The sequence below is a fragment of the Poecilia reticulata genome, chromosome 17, assembly GCF_904066995.2.
Source record: "Poecilia reticulata chromosome 17, P_reticulata-male-v2, whole genome shotgun sequence".
In the NCBI taxonomy this organism is placed as follows: domain Eukaryota; kingdom Metazoa; phylum Chordata; class Actinopteri; order Cyprinodontiformes; family Poeciliidae; genus Poecilia; species Poecilia reticulata.
Genome location: NC_088846.1, coordinates 1,233,701 through 1,251,832, shown reverse-complemented (window position 1 = coordinate 1,251,832; position 18,132 = coordinate 1,233,701). Strand labels below are relative to the sequence as shown.

The 18,132-nt window shown below is 38.4% G+C and overlaps 1 protein-coding gene across 8 annotated transcripts in view; it reads left to right on the top strand.

The window, feature by feature from the left end:
* Positions 1–18,132, top strand: part of dlgap1a (discs, large (Drosophila) homolog-associated protein 1a) — a 149,250-nt gene that overhangs the window by 45,387 nt on the left and 85,731 nt on the right. For 4 of the 8 annotated variants that reach the window (XR_014084399.1, XM_081598755.1, XM_081598754.1 and 1 more), the window contains exons 1-3: positions 5,135–6,260; positions 15,548–15,762; positions 17,921–18,116. Coding sequence is in view for 7 of the 8 variants with exons in the window: in XM_081598755.1 (XP_081454881.1) it covers positions 5,142–6,260; positions 15,548–15,762; positions 17,921–18,116 (1,530 nt within the window). In the remaining variant the exon portion in view is untranslated. Of the gene's footprint in view, positions 1–4,756; positions 6,261–15,547; positions 15,763–17,920; positions 18,117–18,132 lie in introns of those variants that run through there. The other 4 variants (XM_008433540.3, XM_081598751.1, XM_081598756.1 and 1 more) reach the window with 3 other exon arrangements.

Sequence of the window (18,132 nt, the reverse complement as noted above, 5' to 3'; positions counted from 1 at the left end):
AGCCTTTTCCACTGAAAGCAGACCCAGATCTCATTGGCGCTGTTCCACATTGTTTCTGATCATTGAAAGCCAGGGAATCCTGGGCCCAACTTGGTGTGTGTGGAGTTGGAAACCTTAACATCGCTCTAAGTCAGTGTTTTCCAACCCTGGTCCTCAAGGCACACTGCCCTACATGTTTTAGATGTCTCCCTGGTTTATTCTCCTGATTCTGATAATTGCACTTCAACAAATGGTTGTTAAATAATTGAAATCAGCTGAGGTGAGGACCAGGGTTGGGAAACACTAAGTCCTTAACTACCTTGAGCCACGCAACTATGGCTGGAAACCCTCTTGTTTCTGTTTTTGGGACCTGCTAAGACAGAAAATGATCAGATATATAAAATATAGAAAACACAGAACAGTTATGCAGTTTCACACTGTGGATCATGTTCTATAAAATCCACATGTAGAACATGATCCACACACTGAGTATTCTGTCTGCATCTAGTTCTGGTATCCACCCTCGGAGACTGACTCAAAGGCTTTTGTTTGATAGCTTCCATTTAGCCTAAAATAACTTGATCTCAACCCTATTTTCATTTCTCCTTCTGCCTACACACACAGCATCAACTCAGCATGCCTGGCACATATGGCTCTGAAAATGCACAAGGGGGTGGTGGAAAAACACTGGTGGGGAGATTCAGCTGTCAGTCTCCATTCTCTTTTTTACTCCTATATAATCTTGTGCAGCTTGTTTCTGTCCACTGCTTGACAGTGGCTTCTCTTTTACTTTTCTTAGCATTTTTGTTATTCAACTTTTTTGAAATTATCTAGTTGTTGCTAAAAAACTATCAGAAATGACATTAGCATCTACTGAACCACTTTCCAAACTGTATCAACTGTGTTTTGTAGGGTTGAGTTATGTGTGGGTGCGTGTGTATGTATTTTCAGCACACTGGCTGTTACTTGAGGTTGTTAGAAGCATTTCTACCAGTGGTGCTGTCACAATGTGTAATGCAGTTGTATCTTGGCCCAAGTAGGAATATGTAAGGACACACTCATACCACAACATGCAAGGCAAACATTGATAGTCTTGTATGGAGCATACACAATGACACACTTGACATCTAAAAACTTTCTCTATTAAAAATAATCTTATATATATATATAATCTCTTTTAAAGTTAACTAACCCCCCTCTGAAAGCTAAACCCCACCCCTGGCAAATTTTTTAAAATTCCAGCAAATGGATGGCGTGGAGTGAGGAGAGGAGAAGGAGAGGACCATGGAAAGTACTGTTGTCAACTTATCCACTTAGTCACTATGTTTATCGATTTTTCAGACTCTGCTAGTGACTTTTTTCAAAACAATTAGTGATAAATCTAGCAACTCTTTTCCTGTTTTGTTGGAGACTTTTATTGGGACAACTCTCTGCAGCTCGTCTGCAACCTGTCTGTCCTGAGCGAGCAGCAGTGCAGTCAGTCTCACAGAGTCTTCTGTTCAAAACCATACCTTCACCAATAGTCAGAGCAGAGTAGACCCATTCACGCAAGTCACACATTTGCTAATGCTGAGTAAAGCTGTTCATCAGTGCTCCCCAGGTTCCATCGCAATGCTTGCAACAACTCCTGACTTGCAACCGGGCAGGCAGGGGTAAAGAAGTGAGGGTTGGGTGGAACATTTTGCTTTTATACCCGAAGTGACGAAGTTGTACCAAGCCGTACTGCTGCAACCTCAACTACCTAAGAACAATTTGACCTAAGAGGCCAGTAATGAGACAATTTTTGGCAGAAATAACGCTGAACTAAAAAAATTGCTCTAAAATGTCAAAATTTGCACAGAAATAGAACGCTAAATCAAAAAAAAAAAAAAATCAAAATGAAATTTTATTTGTATAGCACATTTCAGCAGCAAGGCATTTCAAAGTGCTTTACATAATTAAAATAAAACAGAAATAATCAGTGAGAAAGAGAGAGATTAAAAAAATAAATAAATAAAATAAAATAAATAAATAAAAAAAACAAAATAAAAATAAAAACAAAAAAAACAAAAAACATTACATCATTAAAACGTCGAAAAGAAAGAAGAAGAAATTAAAAACATTAAAGACATAAAAACATGGAAGACATCAAAACCTGCACTTTAACCCTAATTTAGCCATAAGCAACTCTAAACAGATGGGTTTTAAGTTGAGATTTAAAAGCACCCAGTGTTTCAGCTGTTTTACAGTTTTCTGGAAGTTTGTTCCAAAATAACCTATTTAGACAGTTTACCAGCTAAAACCATTGATTTGGGGTGAGTTTCCCCTTTAAGAAGACATGTTTTCCTACAGCACGCCAACACAACAATCCAGGGCATAATGTTCACAATAAGCTGAATAAATTCTACAGTGAACCTTTAAGCTAATAAACAAGGTAGAGTCAGTGTAAATGAAAAAAGAGAGGTTAGGTCACATCCATCTCGCAGTGAACATGTTCTGCTGGATAGACAATAGCACAAATAAATTGTTTGCTTCCACGGATCTGTTGTACTGTGCTTCATTTTGTCATGAGTTAAAAAAAAAGAAACAACAGAGGCTAAGGCTGACATTGCAGTTTTGGGACAGTCAGTGCTGAAGGAGGAATGAAAATGTAGGTTTTTTTTATTTTTAGAATTTTTATTAGAGCCGAAAGAAGGAACAAAAAAAAAAAACACATACATGTATATATGAACTTACATACACATATACACACAATACCTCTCATTTTGAACACATGATGATCGATACACAGTACAATAATAGAGGCATTGTACAGAAATAAAAGTTCCGAAATTACGATCCAACAGTTTCAGCTCCCCACCCAACCCTCCTCCAACCCTCCAACCAAAAAAGAAAACCAACATTCCCCCCCCATCTCAGCTCAACGTCAACCTGATAGAAGAGAAAATAAACAAATAAATATGTCATTAATCCGATATGACTACCCATTTTTATAACCAAATCAATATTCAGCTACAGGCACCTTCAGTCGGGCAAAGCCCTCAAGTTGGAAAAATAAGAAAGAAAACATTGCCATTTTTGGTAAAACTTCTGTGTAGACCCTCGAAGGGTGTATTTGATTTTCTCAAGCTTAAAAAAAAACATCATGTCTCTAACCCAGAGGGATATCGAAGGACATTTTTCAGACTTCCAGTGTAGCAGTAAAGTACGTCTGGCCAACAATGATGTAAAAGCTACAACTTCCAATTGAGCAGAACTTAGCACTGAAGTGGGGTTGAGGATACCGAATATGGCGACCAATGGACAAGGTTGCAAATTTACACACAGAACAGAGGACATAATTGTGAAGTAATTGGACCAAAAATAATTTGGGACAAAGAAAGAACATGTGGCCAAGATTGCATGGGGAGCCTTTGCATTTATCACATATATCTACCACATCCGGGTAAATCTGAGAAAGCCTAGATTTAGAGAAATGGATCCTATGTATAACTTTAAATTGGATCAAACTAAGACGAGCACAGGAAGAGGAAGATCGGATTCTATCAATTACGTCCTCCCAGTTATCCTGGGTCAGCTGGATTCCCAGCTCCTTTTCCCATGTATTTTTAATTTTGACGCTAGAATTCACTCTTAGCTTTAGAATAAAACTATAAATCTTAGAAGTCGTACCTTTCTGAAGTGGATTGTATGCAACAATCTTTTCCCAGGGCTGTTCAGGGGGCATAGAAGGAAAATTAGGCAAACATTTAGAGACAAAATTCAATGTAGTTTTTTTTTAAGGAATACAAAGTTCTTTTAGAGTCCTAACAGAGTATATCCATTAAGTCTATACCAGGACTTTGGACCATTTCAAGTCTTATCTTTTTCAAACATTTTAACATATCTGCTGGTATGATTTGTTGTTCTATTGAATAACCCATTTTAGCTTTGAGTACCAAATTACCTCATATTTGACCCAAGAATCCCTTAGAATACGTTCATGCTTGACTTTTAGGTGGTTCTTCAGAAAAATCTTAAACCTTTGGCTGTGCTTGACAGTAGGGATTGTGATAATTTTGTCTTTTATATTGAAATGTTGCTTGGTGTAGTTTGACACCTAGCATACATTCCTTATTGCATGTTATTCTAATTGCACTGTCATAAAGTAATGGATTTGACATGGTGGTTAAAGTTTGAAGTGTGATGGAGAGCATTGCTTGGTCTAACCTTTCAAGCAACCTTCTGGCAAATTCTAATCTGTCATCCTACCTGATTCAAGCCTGTCTTCAATGTTCTGGATTATTTCAAAGAAATTTTGCTTGGAATGAGGAGCTCAGTGTGTTTAAAATACCCTAAAACCAGTGTTTTATATGAGCTGTTCTTAGTTTCCTTAGTTCTGATAGAGGAAAGCTTTAGGTCTGAGTTGCAGACTAAATCTTGTGGGTTTGACTGGCTTTGCTTTTATCAAATTCTTAGAAATGTCAGAAAATGCCTGAAAAGTGAAAATAACTTCTAGTATTCTTTAATTCTAACAAATATATTGCTCTTCTACAGAATGCCTTGATACAAGAGCATTTCTCTTGGTCAAACTGAAAAATGTTGATTGCAAAAACGTGTGTCCTCTTAAATCTGGTTCTTAGCATGGTAAAAGCTCAAAGTGTCAAGATTTTAAAGATCATATGAATATAACTTTCTTTCAACACAAAGATGAATATTGTTTGTAATTAACTGGCTCTTTAAATAGAAACTAAACGAACATTATGAATGTCCAACCATTAACTGATGCTGTATTTTCCTTCTTATTCTTGTTTTTTAGAGTCTTCACCTCTCCTCCCAGGGACACTTCTCTGCAGCCATTCTCTGATCACAGGCCTGGCATCTTTCATCCATTCATCCCTCTCTCCATTCATTTTTACCCTGTCATGAAAGGTCTGTCCAGTAGCCGGAGCCACCATCATATGGTCTCCTATGAGCCATCATACGATCCATTGGGTCACCATGTTGACCGTAAGCCATATTTGTTCGGCCAAATGGATATGCCGTTGCCCATTCCTATGCCACACCCATCTGAGTTGCCCTATTACAATGCTCAGCGTGTTCCATACCCTTCTGAAAGCAACAGCATTGTCCCATATGGAACCTTCCCACGGAGGTGTCACTCCACCTCCTCAGCTCACCATCCTGAGGTAAAGGATGAGTGTATGGCCATGGTGCCATATGTAGGTGGAGGAGGAAGGGGAGGAGGAGGGGGAGGAGGGTATGGGGGTAAATCTCAGTCTTGGGTACCAGTAAATTTTGCAGACCCGTATGAGCAACAGCCGATATTTTCCAGAGATGGCTACCACACACTGCAGTACAAACGAGGAGTGTTGTCCCACGCTGGGGGCATAGGAGCCAATGACAACAATGACAGTCCTGGGCGAATTCGCCATCTGGTCCACTCAGTCCAGAAACTCTTTACAAAATCACATTCATTGGAGGGGCCCCAACACACTCAGTCATCAAAAGGGCCAACTAATGGGAGTGTGTATGGTGGTGGTGGAGGAGGTAACTGTGGTGGTGGTTCAAGAGCCAGCCCAGAGGGTGCGGCTCCTCCTGGGGCAGTGCGCCACCGGAAGCGCAGCAAGAGCCGTGAGCGTTGTCGATCAGCAGAGCCCAAACATCGAAGCTACCACCACCATCACCATCCCCAGCTTCATGGCTCAGCATCTGCTCCGGGGTCTGGATACTGGAGCTCAGATGACAACCTGGAACGGGAGCTGTGTCTTTACCACCCTCATCATCACCAACCTCCACCCTCACCCTCCCTCTCTATTTCCCCCTCACCTATGACAACAGGCCAGTGCCCTGGCAACAACCCCGATAAGTATCCCCAGACTCCCCTCCCAAATCTCTCCTCCTCGCAGTCCCAACAGTACTTCATCATGGATCCCTATGGGACAGTTAACGAGCATGCACACACCCATGCACGCCATGGCCACACTCACCACCACTCTGCACTCAAAGCCTCTCGGAGCAACAGCGATGTGAAATATACTGCTTCACCTGCATGTATACCAATTAGTGGTAACAGCAATAAGAGCGATGGCTGTATCGGTGGAGGAAGTGGCCCCTTGCTGCCACTGGGTCTTGTGGACGGGCCTGTTGAGAAGAAAGGGGCATGGTCATCAAGCCTAACGGTGAGCAGGGCCCGAGAGGTCTACACCAACAGCAGCCACAACCAGCTACGAACCAGCGCAGGATCCGGTAACCTAAACCTAGATAGAGCTCTAGTCAAATCTAAGGGCAGTCAGCAGCAGGACCCTTGCCAATTCTTACAGGTAAATAATTACTCCCTGATTTCAGCCAAAAATAGTTCAATCACTCCCCTCTCTCCCCTGTTGCCTCTTTGTCTCCACCACCTACTTTTCTTAGCAATGTTACCTCTAAGTCAGTGCTGTCCAGTCCTGTGAAGTTTTGGTTTTCCTGACTTTTCAAATAGTGTCATCTATGAAATGACTCATGCAATGTTCTCAGTCTGAGAGGGGAAAAAACATTCAGAAAGTTCCTTAACTGGGCGTAAGCAACTGGCTCATCTAAAATTTAGCCAACTTTTATGCTTTGTTCAGTGAGTTATTAGCTATTTTTTGTTACCCTATTGCCAAACCCAACTTTGAGTCAATTTTTGTTGATATACATGCTAATTAAGTAAATTAAAATATTACTGAAAAGTTTGTTTATTTCAGAAGAAGCAGAAATGTGGGCTTAGTGGAACATATGCTTAATAGTTGCTTAAATATTATTTTAAGAAGGTACTAATCTGACAAACACGATTCATCTGGACAAAATTTCAAAATTGATTGAATATGACTGTTATGTGGTTAAATGGTTGTCTCAAAGTTATGACTTACAGTCAATTGTAATCTGTTTTTAGAATGATTATATTGACAATTAGAGAGAATGTTTATCATTTGAAATAGTAACAAATACCTTATAATCACAGAAGTCACAAAACACACACATGCACACGCACACATACACCAAAATAGCTGAACACTTACTCCTTAATTGCATTGAGGTACTATGTTACGGTTAATTCTTTTAATTAAGGGGGGCTGAGGGGACCTGTTGAATATCAGGTATTTTGACAACTGTCATGTAGACAAAGCAGGCAGCTCTGAGAGGATCATGCTCTTTGATTTCTCCAGTGCATTTAACACAATTCAGCCTGATTTGATTCAGAAGACACAGGAGGAGGCCTCAACAATCAGCTGCTATGGCTACCTCACAAACAGACCACAAACTGTAGTTTGTTTCCCATAGAATGGCACCTGGGCCATTCTATGGGTGTATTCACACCAAGCCTGTTTAGTCCACTATAATTGAATTCTAGTTAGTTTGCCTAGAAAGTCTGCTTTTGTTTGGTGAAGTGTGAAACAAACTTCACATGAATCAAAAAAGGAAACTCTGGTCTGCCTAAAAACCTTGGTCTTGGTTTAGTTAAAGCAAACTCATGTGAGGTTTGAATGCTTATGTGGATGCCAAGCAGACCATAGCAGGAAGCGTACTATAGTGCAGGACATTCTGATTAAATACAACAAAGACAAACACACCTGATCTTTTGGCTTGTGATCTTTTGCCAAAGACAAAAGAGAAATCCTAAAACCTCTAAAGTCTCACACCACTCAATTTTGTTTTCTTTTGTGAAGGAGGAAGTTGCATCAGTGTCTTCTTCAGAGGGTTTTGTGCCATTACCTTTAGTATTTCTTGGTAGGGCACTACAACAGTTTGCTTGACACAGGGTGGTGTGTAAGAGAACCTCAACAGCTGAAAATAGAACAAATATTGCAACGTTGGTCCCCAATTGAACTGAGACTATCGGATTATCAGGTGTGAAAACACCCTAAGCCTCAGACTAGGTGTCACACCTCAGTGCTGATGTTGCCATGATTGCTACACAGGATTTTGCTTCAATTAAGGTTCCTGTATAGGTAAAGCTTGAGAACTACTCCTTTGCCAATGCAGGCTCCTATCACAGTCTACTGATGTCTCCATTCAAGTTCCTTGGATCTTTAAGTATGACCTGTTTTAAGTTCCAGCTTGTGTTTCCATATATCTGAATGAGATCTAGGATCTTAATCTTTTAATCTCATCAAACCAAATACCTTTCATGAACTTATTGCACACATATACAAGTCCTTCCGTCTGACCACCAGAGCGCTATGGCCTTCCTGGACAGGAACCTCCAGGTCTCCAGGGCTGACGTCCTGCTGCTTTTAGAAGTTTCTCTGCTTCAACACACCTCAGTCAAAAAATGAGGTCCTTATCAGGATTCTGGAGAACTTGACTACACTGATTCAGATATTTGATTAAAATATACTGAACCACAGAGACATCTAAGCTTAGCAAAACACCAACCCTCAAAGACTGGAGTTCCCCACTCCTGCTCTAAACTATTAACTTGCTTTTTATGATTATATACATTATTTACCCTGTCAAACAACAATATGTTCCTGTGTAAGCAAAAGATGCAATATTTTAATTTTATTTTATATTGCAAATTTCACAAATAAAAGGAAAGTTTGTGTTGCTTTTCCTGCTGTTTATCACCCTGGTTTGATATTAGTTTGTTTATTTGCAAAATCACTATAAAATTTGAAGTGTGACCTTTTTGCTGAGATGACATGAAAATGTCTTGAGGCGTTCTCTCAAATGGTGCTCACATATGTAAATTGACATTTATTATATTTGAATGTGGCTGAAAAGTTGCATGACTGGATATCACTGACTCAGACTGGGGACACACTAAAACTTAAATTAATCAGATCACAAACAATATTCAATCAATTAATAAAATGCAATCATATGTTCAGTTGTTTACATTAGTATCTACAGAACTAGGGTTTTAGCAAATTAATAATTGATAATTGAATAATTGACTGGAAATTATTCTCAGGACCATTTAGCATCTTAGTAGTTCGGGAGTAATATGATGAAATTTAATACTAACACGGATCAAAAACTTACAGCAAGGCACAAGGGGGACAGGATGCAGAAGGAAGGATGACGTGAAAGGAACCAGAGGGGAATAAAGAAAGTCAAGAAGCTTAAATACTGAGAAAAGGCTGGAGAATGACATTGGGACTGGGTCAGCATAATCAGAGATAATACTGAGCAGGGAGACTGAGGGAAGGTAAAACAATGAAGAGGAACCTGATATAGACTAGAGGATCTACAAACCAGTGAGAGATAGTCTAATGCTGATGTAAGAGAATAAATTCAAATACACAAACAATAAATGACTAAGAAACTAAAAATGATGAATAAACTGATCTGAAAAGACCCTGGAGGCAATTTGAAAAAACCAAATACACCAAGAACTTAATAATGATAATGAACAACAAAGGAAAGATGAGGAAAAACTCAAACACATGGATCATAACAGCCAAGACTCTCTAGGGATTAAAAGTATTGCACAAAACACACAAACTGCAAGTAAAGATTTACCATGAGCTACGATTTTAGGAAAAAAGATCTGTAATTTACTGTTAATGTCAAAATTATTCATAACTGGCAACATTAATTTAAGCATTTATCCCAATTTTTTTCCTTTTCTTTGAGTTGACAAACCAGGACATTGGAACCCCACAGGAGGCTGTAGGTTGAACTCTACATGGTTGGAATGCTGTTGAACAGCTGAGCCAAAGTGAATATCAATAAAGATACATTCTTAAAAATGAGGTCTGATCAGCTGACAAGCACAGTGAAATATGGTTAGGCCAGTACTTCTCACATAGTGGGACGCGCCCCCGCTATGGGGCATGGTGAGGTGTTGCAAGAAGCATTAGGGCTTAAATATTGTCTTTATTTATGCTTCACTGATAAACAAGAACATTTTTGAGACTTAATAAATTTCTCTTCACAAAGTCATGCGGCTGTAGATCAAACGAAATGACAACACAGTCGACCATTGAACTGTGGCATGATTAATAGCCGTCTTATCAATAGATCTGAGCTGTTGGTCTCTGCAGCTCCTCCAGAGCTACCATGGGTCTCTTGGATGCTTCTCTAACTCAGTGTTTCTCTGTTATGGTCATTTTCTAGGTATTCCCCTTCTGCCACACACCTGACTTGAATAATTGAGTGATTAACAGGTTTCTGTAGTACTTAATGACATGCAGAGGATGTCATGCAATTAATGCAGGTGTAGAATCAGGTGATCTGGAACAGAGACACATCTGAAGCATACAGGACAGTGATTGCTGAGGACTGAAATAAACACTCGTCCAACTAATACTTTCTCCTTTCCTGGTTAGCTTAGGTGGATGTTCATGTTTTGGTCAGTCTGCAGTAGTTTCATCCATGTTCAGATGATGGATAGAACATAACTTTGTAAGGGACAACCTGAAAGCTTTGAAGGCTCAGTGAAGATGAACATCCACCAACACAAATGACTGCGATGAAACCGTTTTGGTAGAACAAAAAATAAAAAAATAAAAAATTCAAACATTTGGTATAAACACATTTTGTAAAAAAAAAAATAAAAATCTGTAAATCTGACTCCATCAGTGTGCAGAGCAAAATTTATTTAAATGCAATCAACTTCAAAGCATTTTAGGATAAAGTTATAGTGTGTCCACAACACTGTAAGGTACATTGGTGCATTGTTCTCCAGAACTCGTCTTGATCACTCTGCTTTTCCTGCACTTACCCAACTCACCCTCAAACTTTTTATCCACCCAGCATCCTACCACCCACCAACCCAAACTTTTACTTTTTTCTTGGTTTGAAGAGTCATTCTCTTTCTTGTCCTCTTCCTCCTCTTCCCTTTTTTGAGTTGAAAAGAGAAGTAAGTGCAGAGCCAGTAGTAGCCTTACTCTCTAAATACTAGGTAATGACATTACCTCACAAAGAACAGCTTTAACTGTTTGTAGAGCTAATTTTTAATTTAGAAGGCATCTCTTCTTGCCTTTGTGTCAGTTATTTTGTGTTTTTTTCTGTTTCTATCTTTAACAGCTTTTTCTTGTACAGAATTCTGGATGACATCATGTTGGATTCAGTGTTTAAAGTCAAATTGAATTTCACAATTATTTGTTGTCTCAAGTGACTTTAGTTAGGCGAGTTGTGCTTTAATAGCTGAAAACTTTATTCTTTCTATACCTCATAGACATGAGGTAAAGAAAAAATAAGTTATTGTTTATTTCACTCCAGCAGATTTTTGTCTTAGATCAGTGTTTCTCAAAGTTTTTTGGGCCAGCGCCCCCCCAGCCTTTATCCAGGTCACTCACCGCCCCCAACAAAGAATTTGCAGGCTACTTTCCACTGACTATTATTTTATCATTAATATTACTATCACTATTGTAGATGTTTTGATTTTTATGCTTGTTTCTGTATTTATCATCAAAAATTATTTCCCAGAGACTAAAAAAGTCATGGGAATAGAAATTATTTTCACAGGCGTCTAAGAAAAATGCCATGAACATTCAAGTTAAAATCTGTAGGCCTAACAGCAGCCAATCAGAGTGGAAAAAATATTATTTTGTGCCATTTTCTAGTTGTTCAATCTTCCACAAAATGACCAGATAAAAGATGAACAACATGCCAGTTTAAACTTTGAACTATTTGCAAAATGACTGAGCTCTGCAACATTAAAACATGGATAGAACTGTAACTACATTAATCATAACTCTTCTTCTCTTCAGTATTTCTGTCAGTTTCTGGTGGTGCAGCTCTGTGCTGCCTTCAGGAGAATGGGACATCAGATTATCAACCATCAGTGGCGCAACTATTATTCAGGTGGATGCAAAAACATAGATTGGCGCTATAAAATGAACGCTCTCTATCGTGGTATCAGCCATGGAGGGATTTCTTGATTTCTTGATTTAAATGGGTTCATTTTTCAGAGGGATACTCAGTGAGGGTATCGTGATTTTAGCTACCAGTAGCAGGAGAACGGAGCTGCGCCAAGAAGCTAACAGAAGCTACAAACACTGAATAGAAGAAGAGCTGCCATTGATACAGTTGCAGCCAAGCATGATTTAATGTTACACAATACAGTTTTACCAAGTTGCTCGAAGTCTAAACTGGCATTGTTTGCATTTAAGGTGTAAAGTTTACCTTCGACCAAACGCCCCCCAAAGGCATCCCAGCGCCCCCCTTTTGTAAAAATGTCCGCCAGCGCCCCCTGCCGTCCTCTGAACGCCCCCTGGGGGGCGGTACCGCCCACGTTGAGAACCGCTATCGTAGAGTAATGGTTCAGTTTGTTTGAGTATGTAGACTTGCATAGTGGTGTGAAAAAGTATTTGCCTCCCTTCAGATTTCTTCTGTTTTTGAACCTTTGTCCCACTTCTGTTTTCAATTTATAAAACTGCTTTTAATATGGGATAAAGATCACCTGAGTGAATATAAAATTATTTCAAATGACTCCATTCCTTAAATAAAAAAGGTATCAAAACCTAGCTGTTGATATCTGAAAAAAAAAAGCCCTCATGACTAAAGACTGAGCAAAACTTGACAACTTGGAGCCTTTCTTCAGGCCATCCAGTCCAGCCTTATACCACTGTCATATTGTAAAGGAGAACACTTCACCTTCTTTAACTGAGTATGGTGTATGGTTGTACATTTGTAATTTTTGCAAGCTTCTGAAACCTTTAGTGCACGCTCCCATTTTCTTTCTTCATTTACAGATGCAGTTTTTGGGGAATGGCGTTGGAGGGGAATTATGTCTCTAAAAGACCTATACATTAGTAACCATGTGTGTTCATTTGAACAATTACAGCTAAAATATATATTACCGAACTCATTTATAGGTACCTGCTGGCTGCAGCTGAGGAATTGTATAAGACAAAATATTTTCACGTTTGAATGTCCTGTTTAAGATCTAAAGGTTTAATTTTGTCATTGGTTGACATCTTTTCAACACTCTCAACATAGTACCATAATTAAACAAATGTGGGAGGAAACTCTTAACATCTTTATTAAAGACAACACTTGGAAGCACCATATCCACTACTATTCTATTAATGCTTGACTACAGGTGCTCCAATGCAAAATCATAAATAGATTACATTATTTGAAGGCCAAACTAAATGTTTTACCAAAAATCTCTCCCTCATGTGCAAGGTCACCTGTCAATGGCAACATGTGGAGAACACAGGGAATTACAGAGAACAGATAGAAGGAAGCAGCAAGGAGTGACTGAGAATGAGGTACTTACGTACTGGGAGGTTGAATGTTAAACAAAAGACCTGAGCTATCAGGTTGCAGGGATGAGGAGAGAACATAAAGCAGACTGGAGAAAGAGAGAGAGAGAGAGACAGAAAGTGCCACAGAGGGTGAGAGAATACACAGGGGATTAGGAAATAAACATACTAAGGAATAATTAGACAGAACAAAAAACTAGAATAGTTAAGAAAAGACTGAACTAAAGAAAAACTGGAACAAAACTAATCTAATTAAATAAGAAATTAACATAATAGTGAAACTAAAATCAAAAGATCCTATTATCATTATTAATTTTAATGCATTTTTTTATTTATTGCTTTTTGTATTAGTTTTTTTTTTTTTCTTGCTTTCTCTTTTCTTCGTAATGGTCATGTTGTGGTCTCCTATATCACTGTCTGTTGTATTGGTTAAAATTAAAAGTGTTTCAATTAAGTTGGATTAAAAACAGAACATCTAGAGAACTGCAGATCTACTGCCTAAGTTAAGTATTGAACATTCCAGAAAACAAGACCTGGAGCCCAGTGACACTTTGGTTCAGCTGCAGGACAATGATACATTGTAGCAAAGCCGCTTAAAAAAATGAAGATTTTGAGTGGCCTATTTAAAGTGTGGACTTAAAATCAATTCAGGTATTATGGAATGACCTTAAACACATTAATAATAGAAATAATTCAACATGACTGAATTAAAACCTTAACCATTAAAACATCTGTCAGTAATGACTTCAGTAATGACTTAGAATTAGTGAATAACTGATAAGTTTTCTAAGTTGTTGATCCTAAGGGTGTCACAACCAGCTATATAAGTTTAGGGTGCATTTACTTTTTCACATAGTACTTTTTGAAAGTATTCATGTTATACTTATCCAATACTAACATTTGTGTTACGATCTGAAACATTAAATTAGAAAAAAATTCTTAAGGGGGCAAACACTTTTTCTTACCACTGTCTTCAAGAATCACTGTGTTAATTTAACTTTTCAAGTGTTTGACTCTCTTGCTTCATTGCCCATCATTAGAGCAATATAGAATATTTTTTCAGACTTACATTAAGTGAGGCATCAAGAAACTAAAATGAGAGTTTAGAAGAGTGGCTGAAAGAACAGCGAGAACGTTCTGTTCTGCCCTCACAGAATAGGGCAGAATACGGATACTGACAGAACCATAGTGCAGGACATCTAGCTGTCATTACATTTTGATGCATATATTTTATTTTAACTGGGGTGATCATAGTGCAGGTTGTTTTTCTTGACTTACTTTGAACTCCATTATAGTCAAAATAATCTCAATTATTTGTACTTGCAGGCTTAACACACTTTGCTGCTCTCCCATGTTATTTATTATGTTGTCTACAAATTCTCTTCTGCATGTCAGCTGCGGAGCTCCCAGCTTCACCTTCATTTACTTTAAATGCTGCTACTTTACACCATAAAACCAGGGTTGTCAAGGGAACGTCAACATTCTGTGGCTTATATCACACAGCTGATGGTTAGAACTACACACCAACTCAGTGGTAACATCCTATGTTCAAGTAATTATTTATAGAAATGCAGATAATTCTTCATGGAAAAGATGACCAGAATCTCACATGTAGCAGTAGAGAGTTACTAACAGCAGCCCTGTTTCTCAGCAATACAGTAGACTGAGTGTCAAGCTACTGTGGATGTAAAGCCAGTGCGTGGGTGAGAGGCACTGCTGATAATACTGCAGCTGGTCCTTTCTCTTTTTATAGCCAAACTGCTCATTTGTGTGTCTTTGACGTCACACACATGCACAGAGAGAGAGATAGATATTTAACTCAACAGATCTGTTCATCTTTTCTGCCAATGAATCAAACCCATTTTCTGTAATTCATCAGAATAAAGTTTAGTCTTCGTTCATGTACAACATAAAAGAAACAAAACAATTATTTCTTATGGGGAAATACCACAACAATAATAAAGATATAATGAAAGATTTTGATCTTCTCAACAATAAGCAAAGCTAAATCAGAGAAGAATTATAGTACACTTTTGAGTTCAAATACATACACTACACACTAAAAGGTTTTCTTGGACAACCAAATTAACTTCAGTGAAGCAGATGTTTGAATTAGCCAGAGAGAAATTTCCAAATGACCTCTGCACATACTGTTCTATGCTAATTAGCCAGCAATTTCACTGTGGTGCAGACAATCTGTCAAGCCATGTCTGTGAGAGAATCAGGAATGGAGGACAATGTGATTAGTTCAGGGTTTTTTGGATGCTGGATCATTCTCTTATTTTTTCGCCTTTAATACTAAGTCCTTGGTTGTCTTTCAGTGTACAACAAGGACAGCTTAGTGTGCCAGTTTGGTGACTGGAAGTCAGAGAGCAGAGGAAAACATCTTCCTGACAACACTTATGTATTTTCTTTCTTGCTATCAGGTACCTCAAGATGAGTGGAGTGGTTTTTCTCCTCTGGGGAAGGAGGATGACATTCCCTGTCGAAGGATGAGGAGTGGCAGCTATGTGAAAGCCATGGCTGAGGATGACAGCGGAGACTCTGATGGAAGCCCCAAACCTTCACCGAAGATGCAGGCACGTCGCGCCAGCTACCTTAAAGCTACACAGCCGTCACTTACTGAGATGACCACTCTACAGTAAGATTTCTACATTTCCTTTTTTCCAAGTAGATCATTTGAAATAAATTTCTGTTTCATTCAATGTGATTATTCAGAAGGATTTCTGCTTTAGTATATTGATGTGCATAGGATCCTTGTGATCTATGCTGGTCTGGTTCACCAGACAGAATGACAAAAAGAGACATTAAAGATTTGCAAATATAAAATTTGAAATATTAACCAATGCTTAAATGGAATTACTTCTTCTCTGCATCCAATATTTTGTTTTTTAGACAGTGCCACCTTTCCGCAGACAGCCTCCTCCATGGACAATGAAGTTGTAATTTCCATCCAGGAGTTTTTGTCATCTGGTAGTCTTTGTAGTTTGTTTGGTGAAGAGTCTTAAAAAATGTACATAATTCTTCATTGCTTTTGGTAAATGTTTCACATTCATATTGCTTGTGGTCGCAAAAACCAGGTAGTGGAAATGGACTAGCTGAAGCAAGATTTCAAAATCGCATTTCTGCTTTAAAAACAGTTATAAGCTCCTGACGAATCACAAAACAATTCACAGAGTTCTGTACCGGAAGGTACATTGTATCTCAGCAGTAGATTGGCTCCACGCATTTATGGTGTTCCCTGAAGAGTTCAATCTTCATTTTATGAACATTGAACACAGTGAAATTCATGTCAAGCTTGGTCTTCTCAGAAATTCAGTAAAAAAAAAAAAGTACAAATGTTTGCCTTCAATGAAGAACGGTTGAATCCCTCTCTCTTTCAAGTTTGTAGTTTCCCATTTTGTGGAGGTTCTGCTCTGGAACCTCTCCAAATGACTGTAAAGAGAATAATTCTTCATAAAATGAAGAACATTATTTAAAACCCTGAACATCTTCTTCATCAGACCGCCATACAACAAAAAACCTCTTCTGTCAAAACCGTAATACTGACTGCTACAGGAGATCCTTCCAGCTCACAGCCATCAGCATCTACAATAACTATTTCAACAAACTTTGATATTATGAGTGCTAACAACATATAACTTCCCTTTTGGATTAAATATGCATTTTTGAAATTTGACTTTTGTGGGTAGGTTAAAGCTGTCGTTCTGAATGTTGGTGAGTAAAATCTGTCCATGTATGATTTGTCGTTCCTGCAGTTTTATTGAATACCACACACTGTGTGACTGACATGTTCTTTGATTTGATGGACCTAAAGTTAAAGTGTAAAAGAACATCACAAAATACAGAACGTTACATTTCAAACATATCCATGACATCTTCTGGTCAAGGGAGGTGAAAAAAACTGGAAACTAGTCTGCTACCTTGTCATCTTCAGTTTATATGTGTTTGACGGTAAACTTTGTTTGTTAAACTAACATAAAGCTTTTAAGAGAATTTGACCTTCTTTTTGTCTTTTAATGCTGTATTAACACACAGCTTCCTAGTGAATCTCAGTTGAAGCCTTTCATTAAAGGACAGAATGTTAAAACAAGAGAGTAATAACAGTACTATAGAAAGACATTGAATTTTTTGGCCTACATAAACGGCTACGTTAAACATATCTGTTATATTAAAGCAATGTAATTATGGAAAATATTATCATTTTAATAAAGCACACCTGAGCAAAATGGGGTGTTTTGATTAAAACATAATCATCTTACAATCTCAGAGGTGCTGATCAATATTCCTCTTCCAGGCACTTATCCCCAAGTTGCCTCTGATCAATGTTTGAGTATGCTTGGGTAATTGTGGCTCTAGTGCACAATATAAATTGAGCTTGTTCACCATTTACTATATTTGAATGATTAGCAGTATTTTTGAATAACGACAAAGCAATACATGAAAGCCTTGTGGGTTAATATGAAGGGGTTATTTTAATGTGATAATCACTTTCTCTTCAATAGAAAGTTAGCTCAGCTGGTAATGATGCCTGACTTTGAACTCAACCCCATTCTTCATCACATCAGGTGTGGTCTGACTACCAAGCCCTTCCTTTCTGGATAGTCAAAATATTCATATTATAAACTAAAATGCTTTTTTCTCCCCTACTTAGCTAACATGTTGGTGCACAAAAAAGGAATTTTTATCATACATTTAAGAAGGTAGTAAATGACTTGTGTATTCTGTGAAGCAATGATGTTGGTAGGTGAAGATGAATTGGACAGTTTCTGAGATAACCTGATGTGTGTCTCTGTCAGAATTTCCACAGAACACTCCCCCAAACTGCAGATCAGGAGTCACAGTTATTTGCGTGCTGTGAGTGAGGTTTCAATAAACAGAAGCCTGGATACACTGGATCCTAAAACTCTCCTTGACCCCAAATCACTGCTGTCTTCACCCCAATACCGATCACGCAATGAAAGCTACATGAGAGCCATGAGCACCATCAGTCAGGTTGGTTCCAAGCATC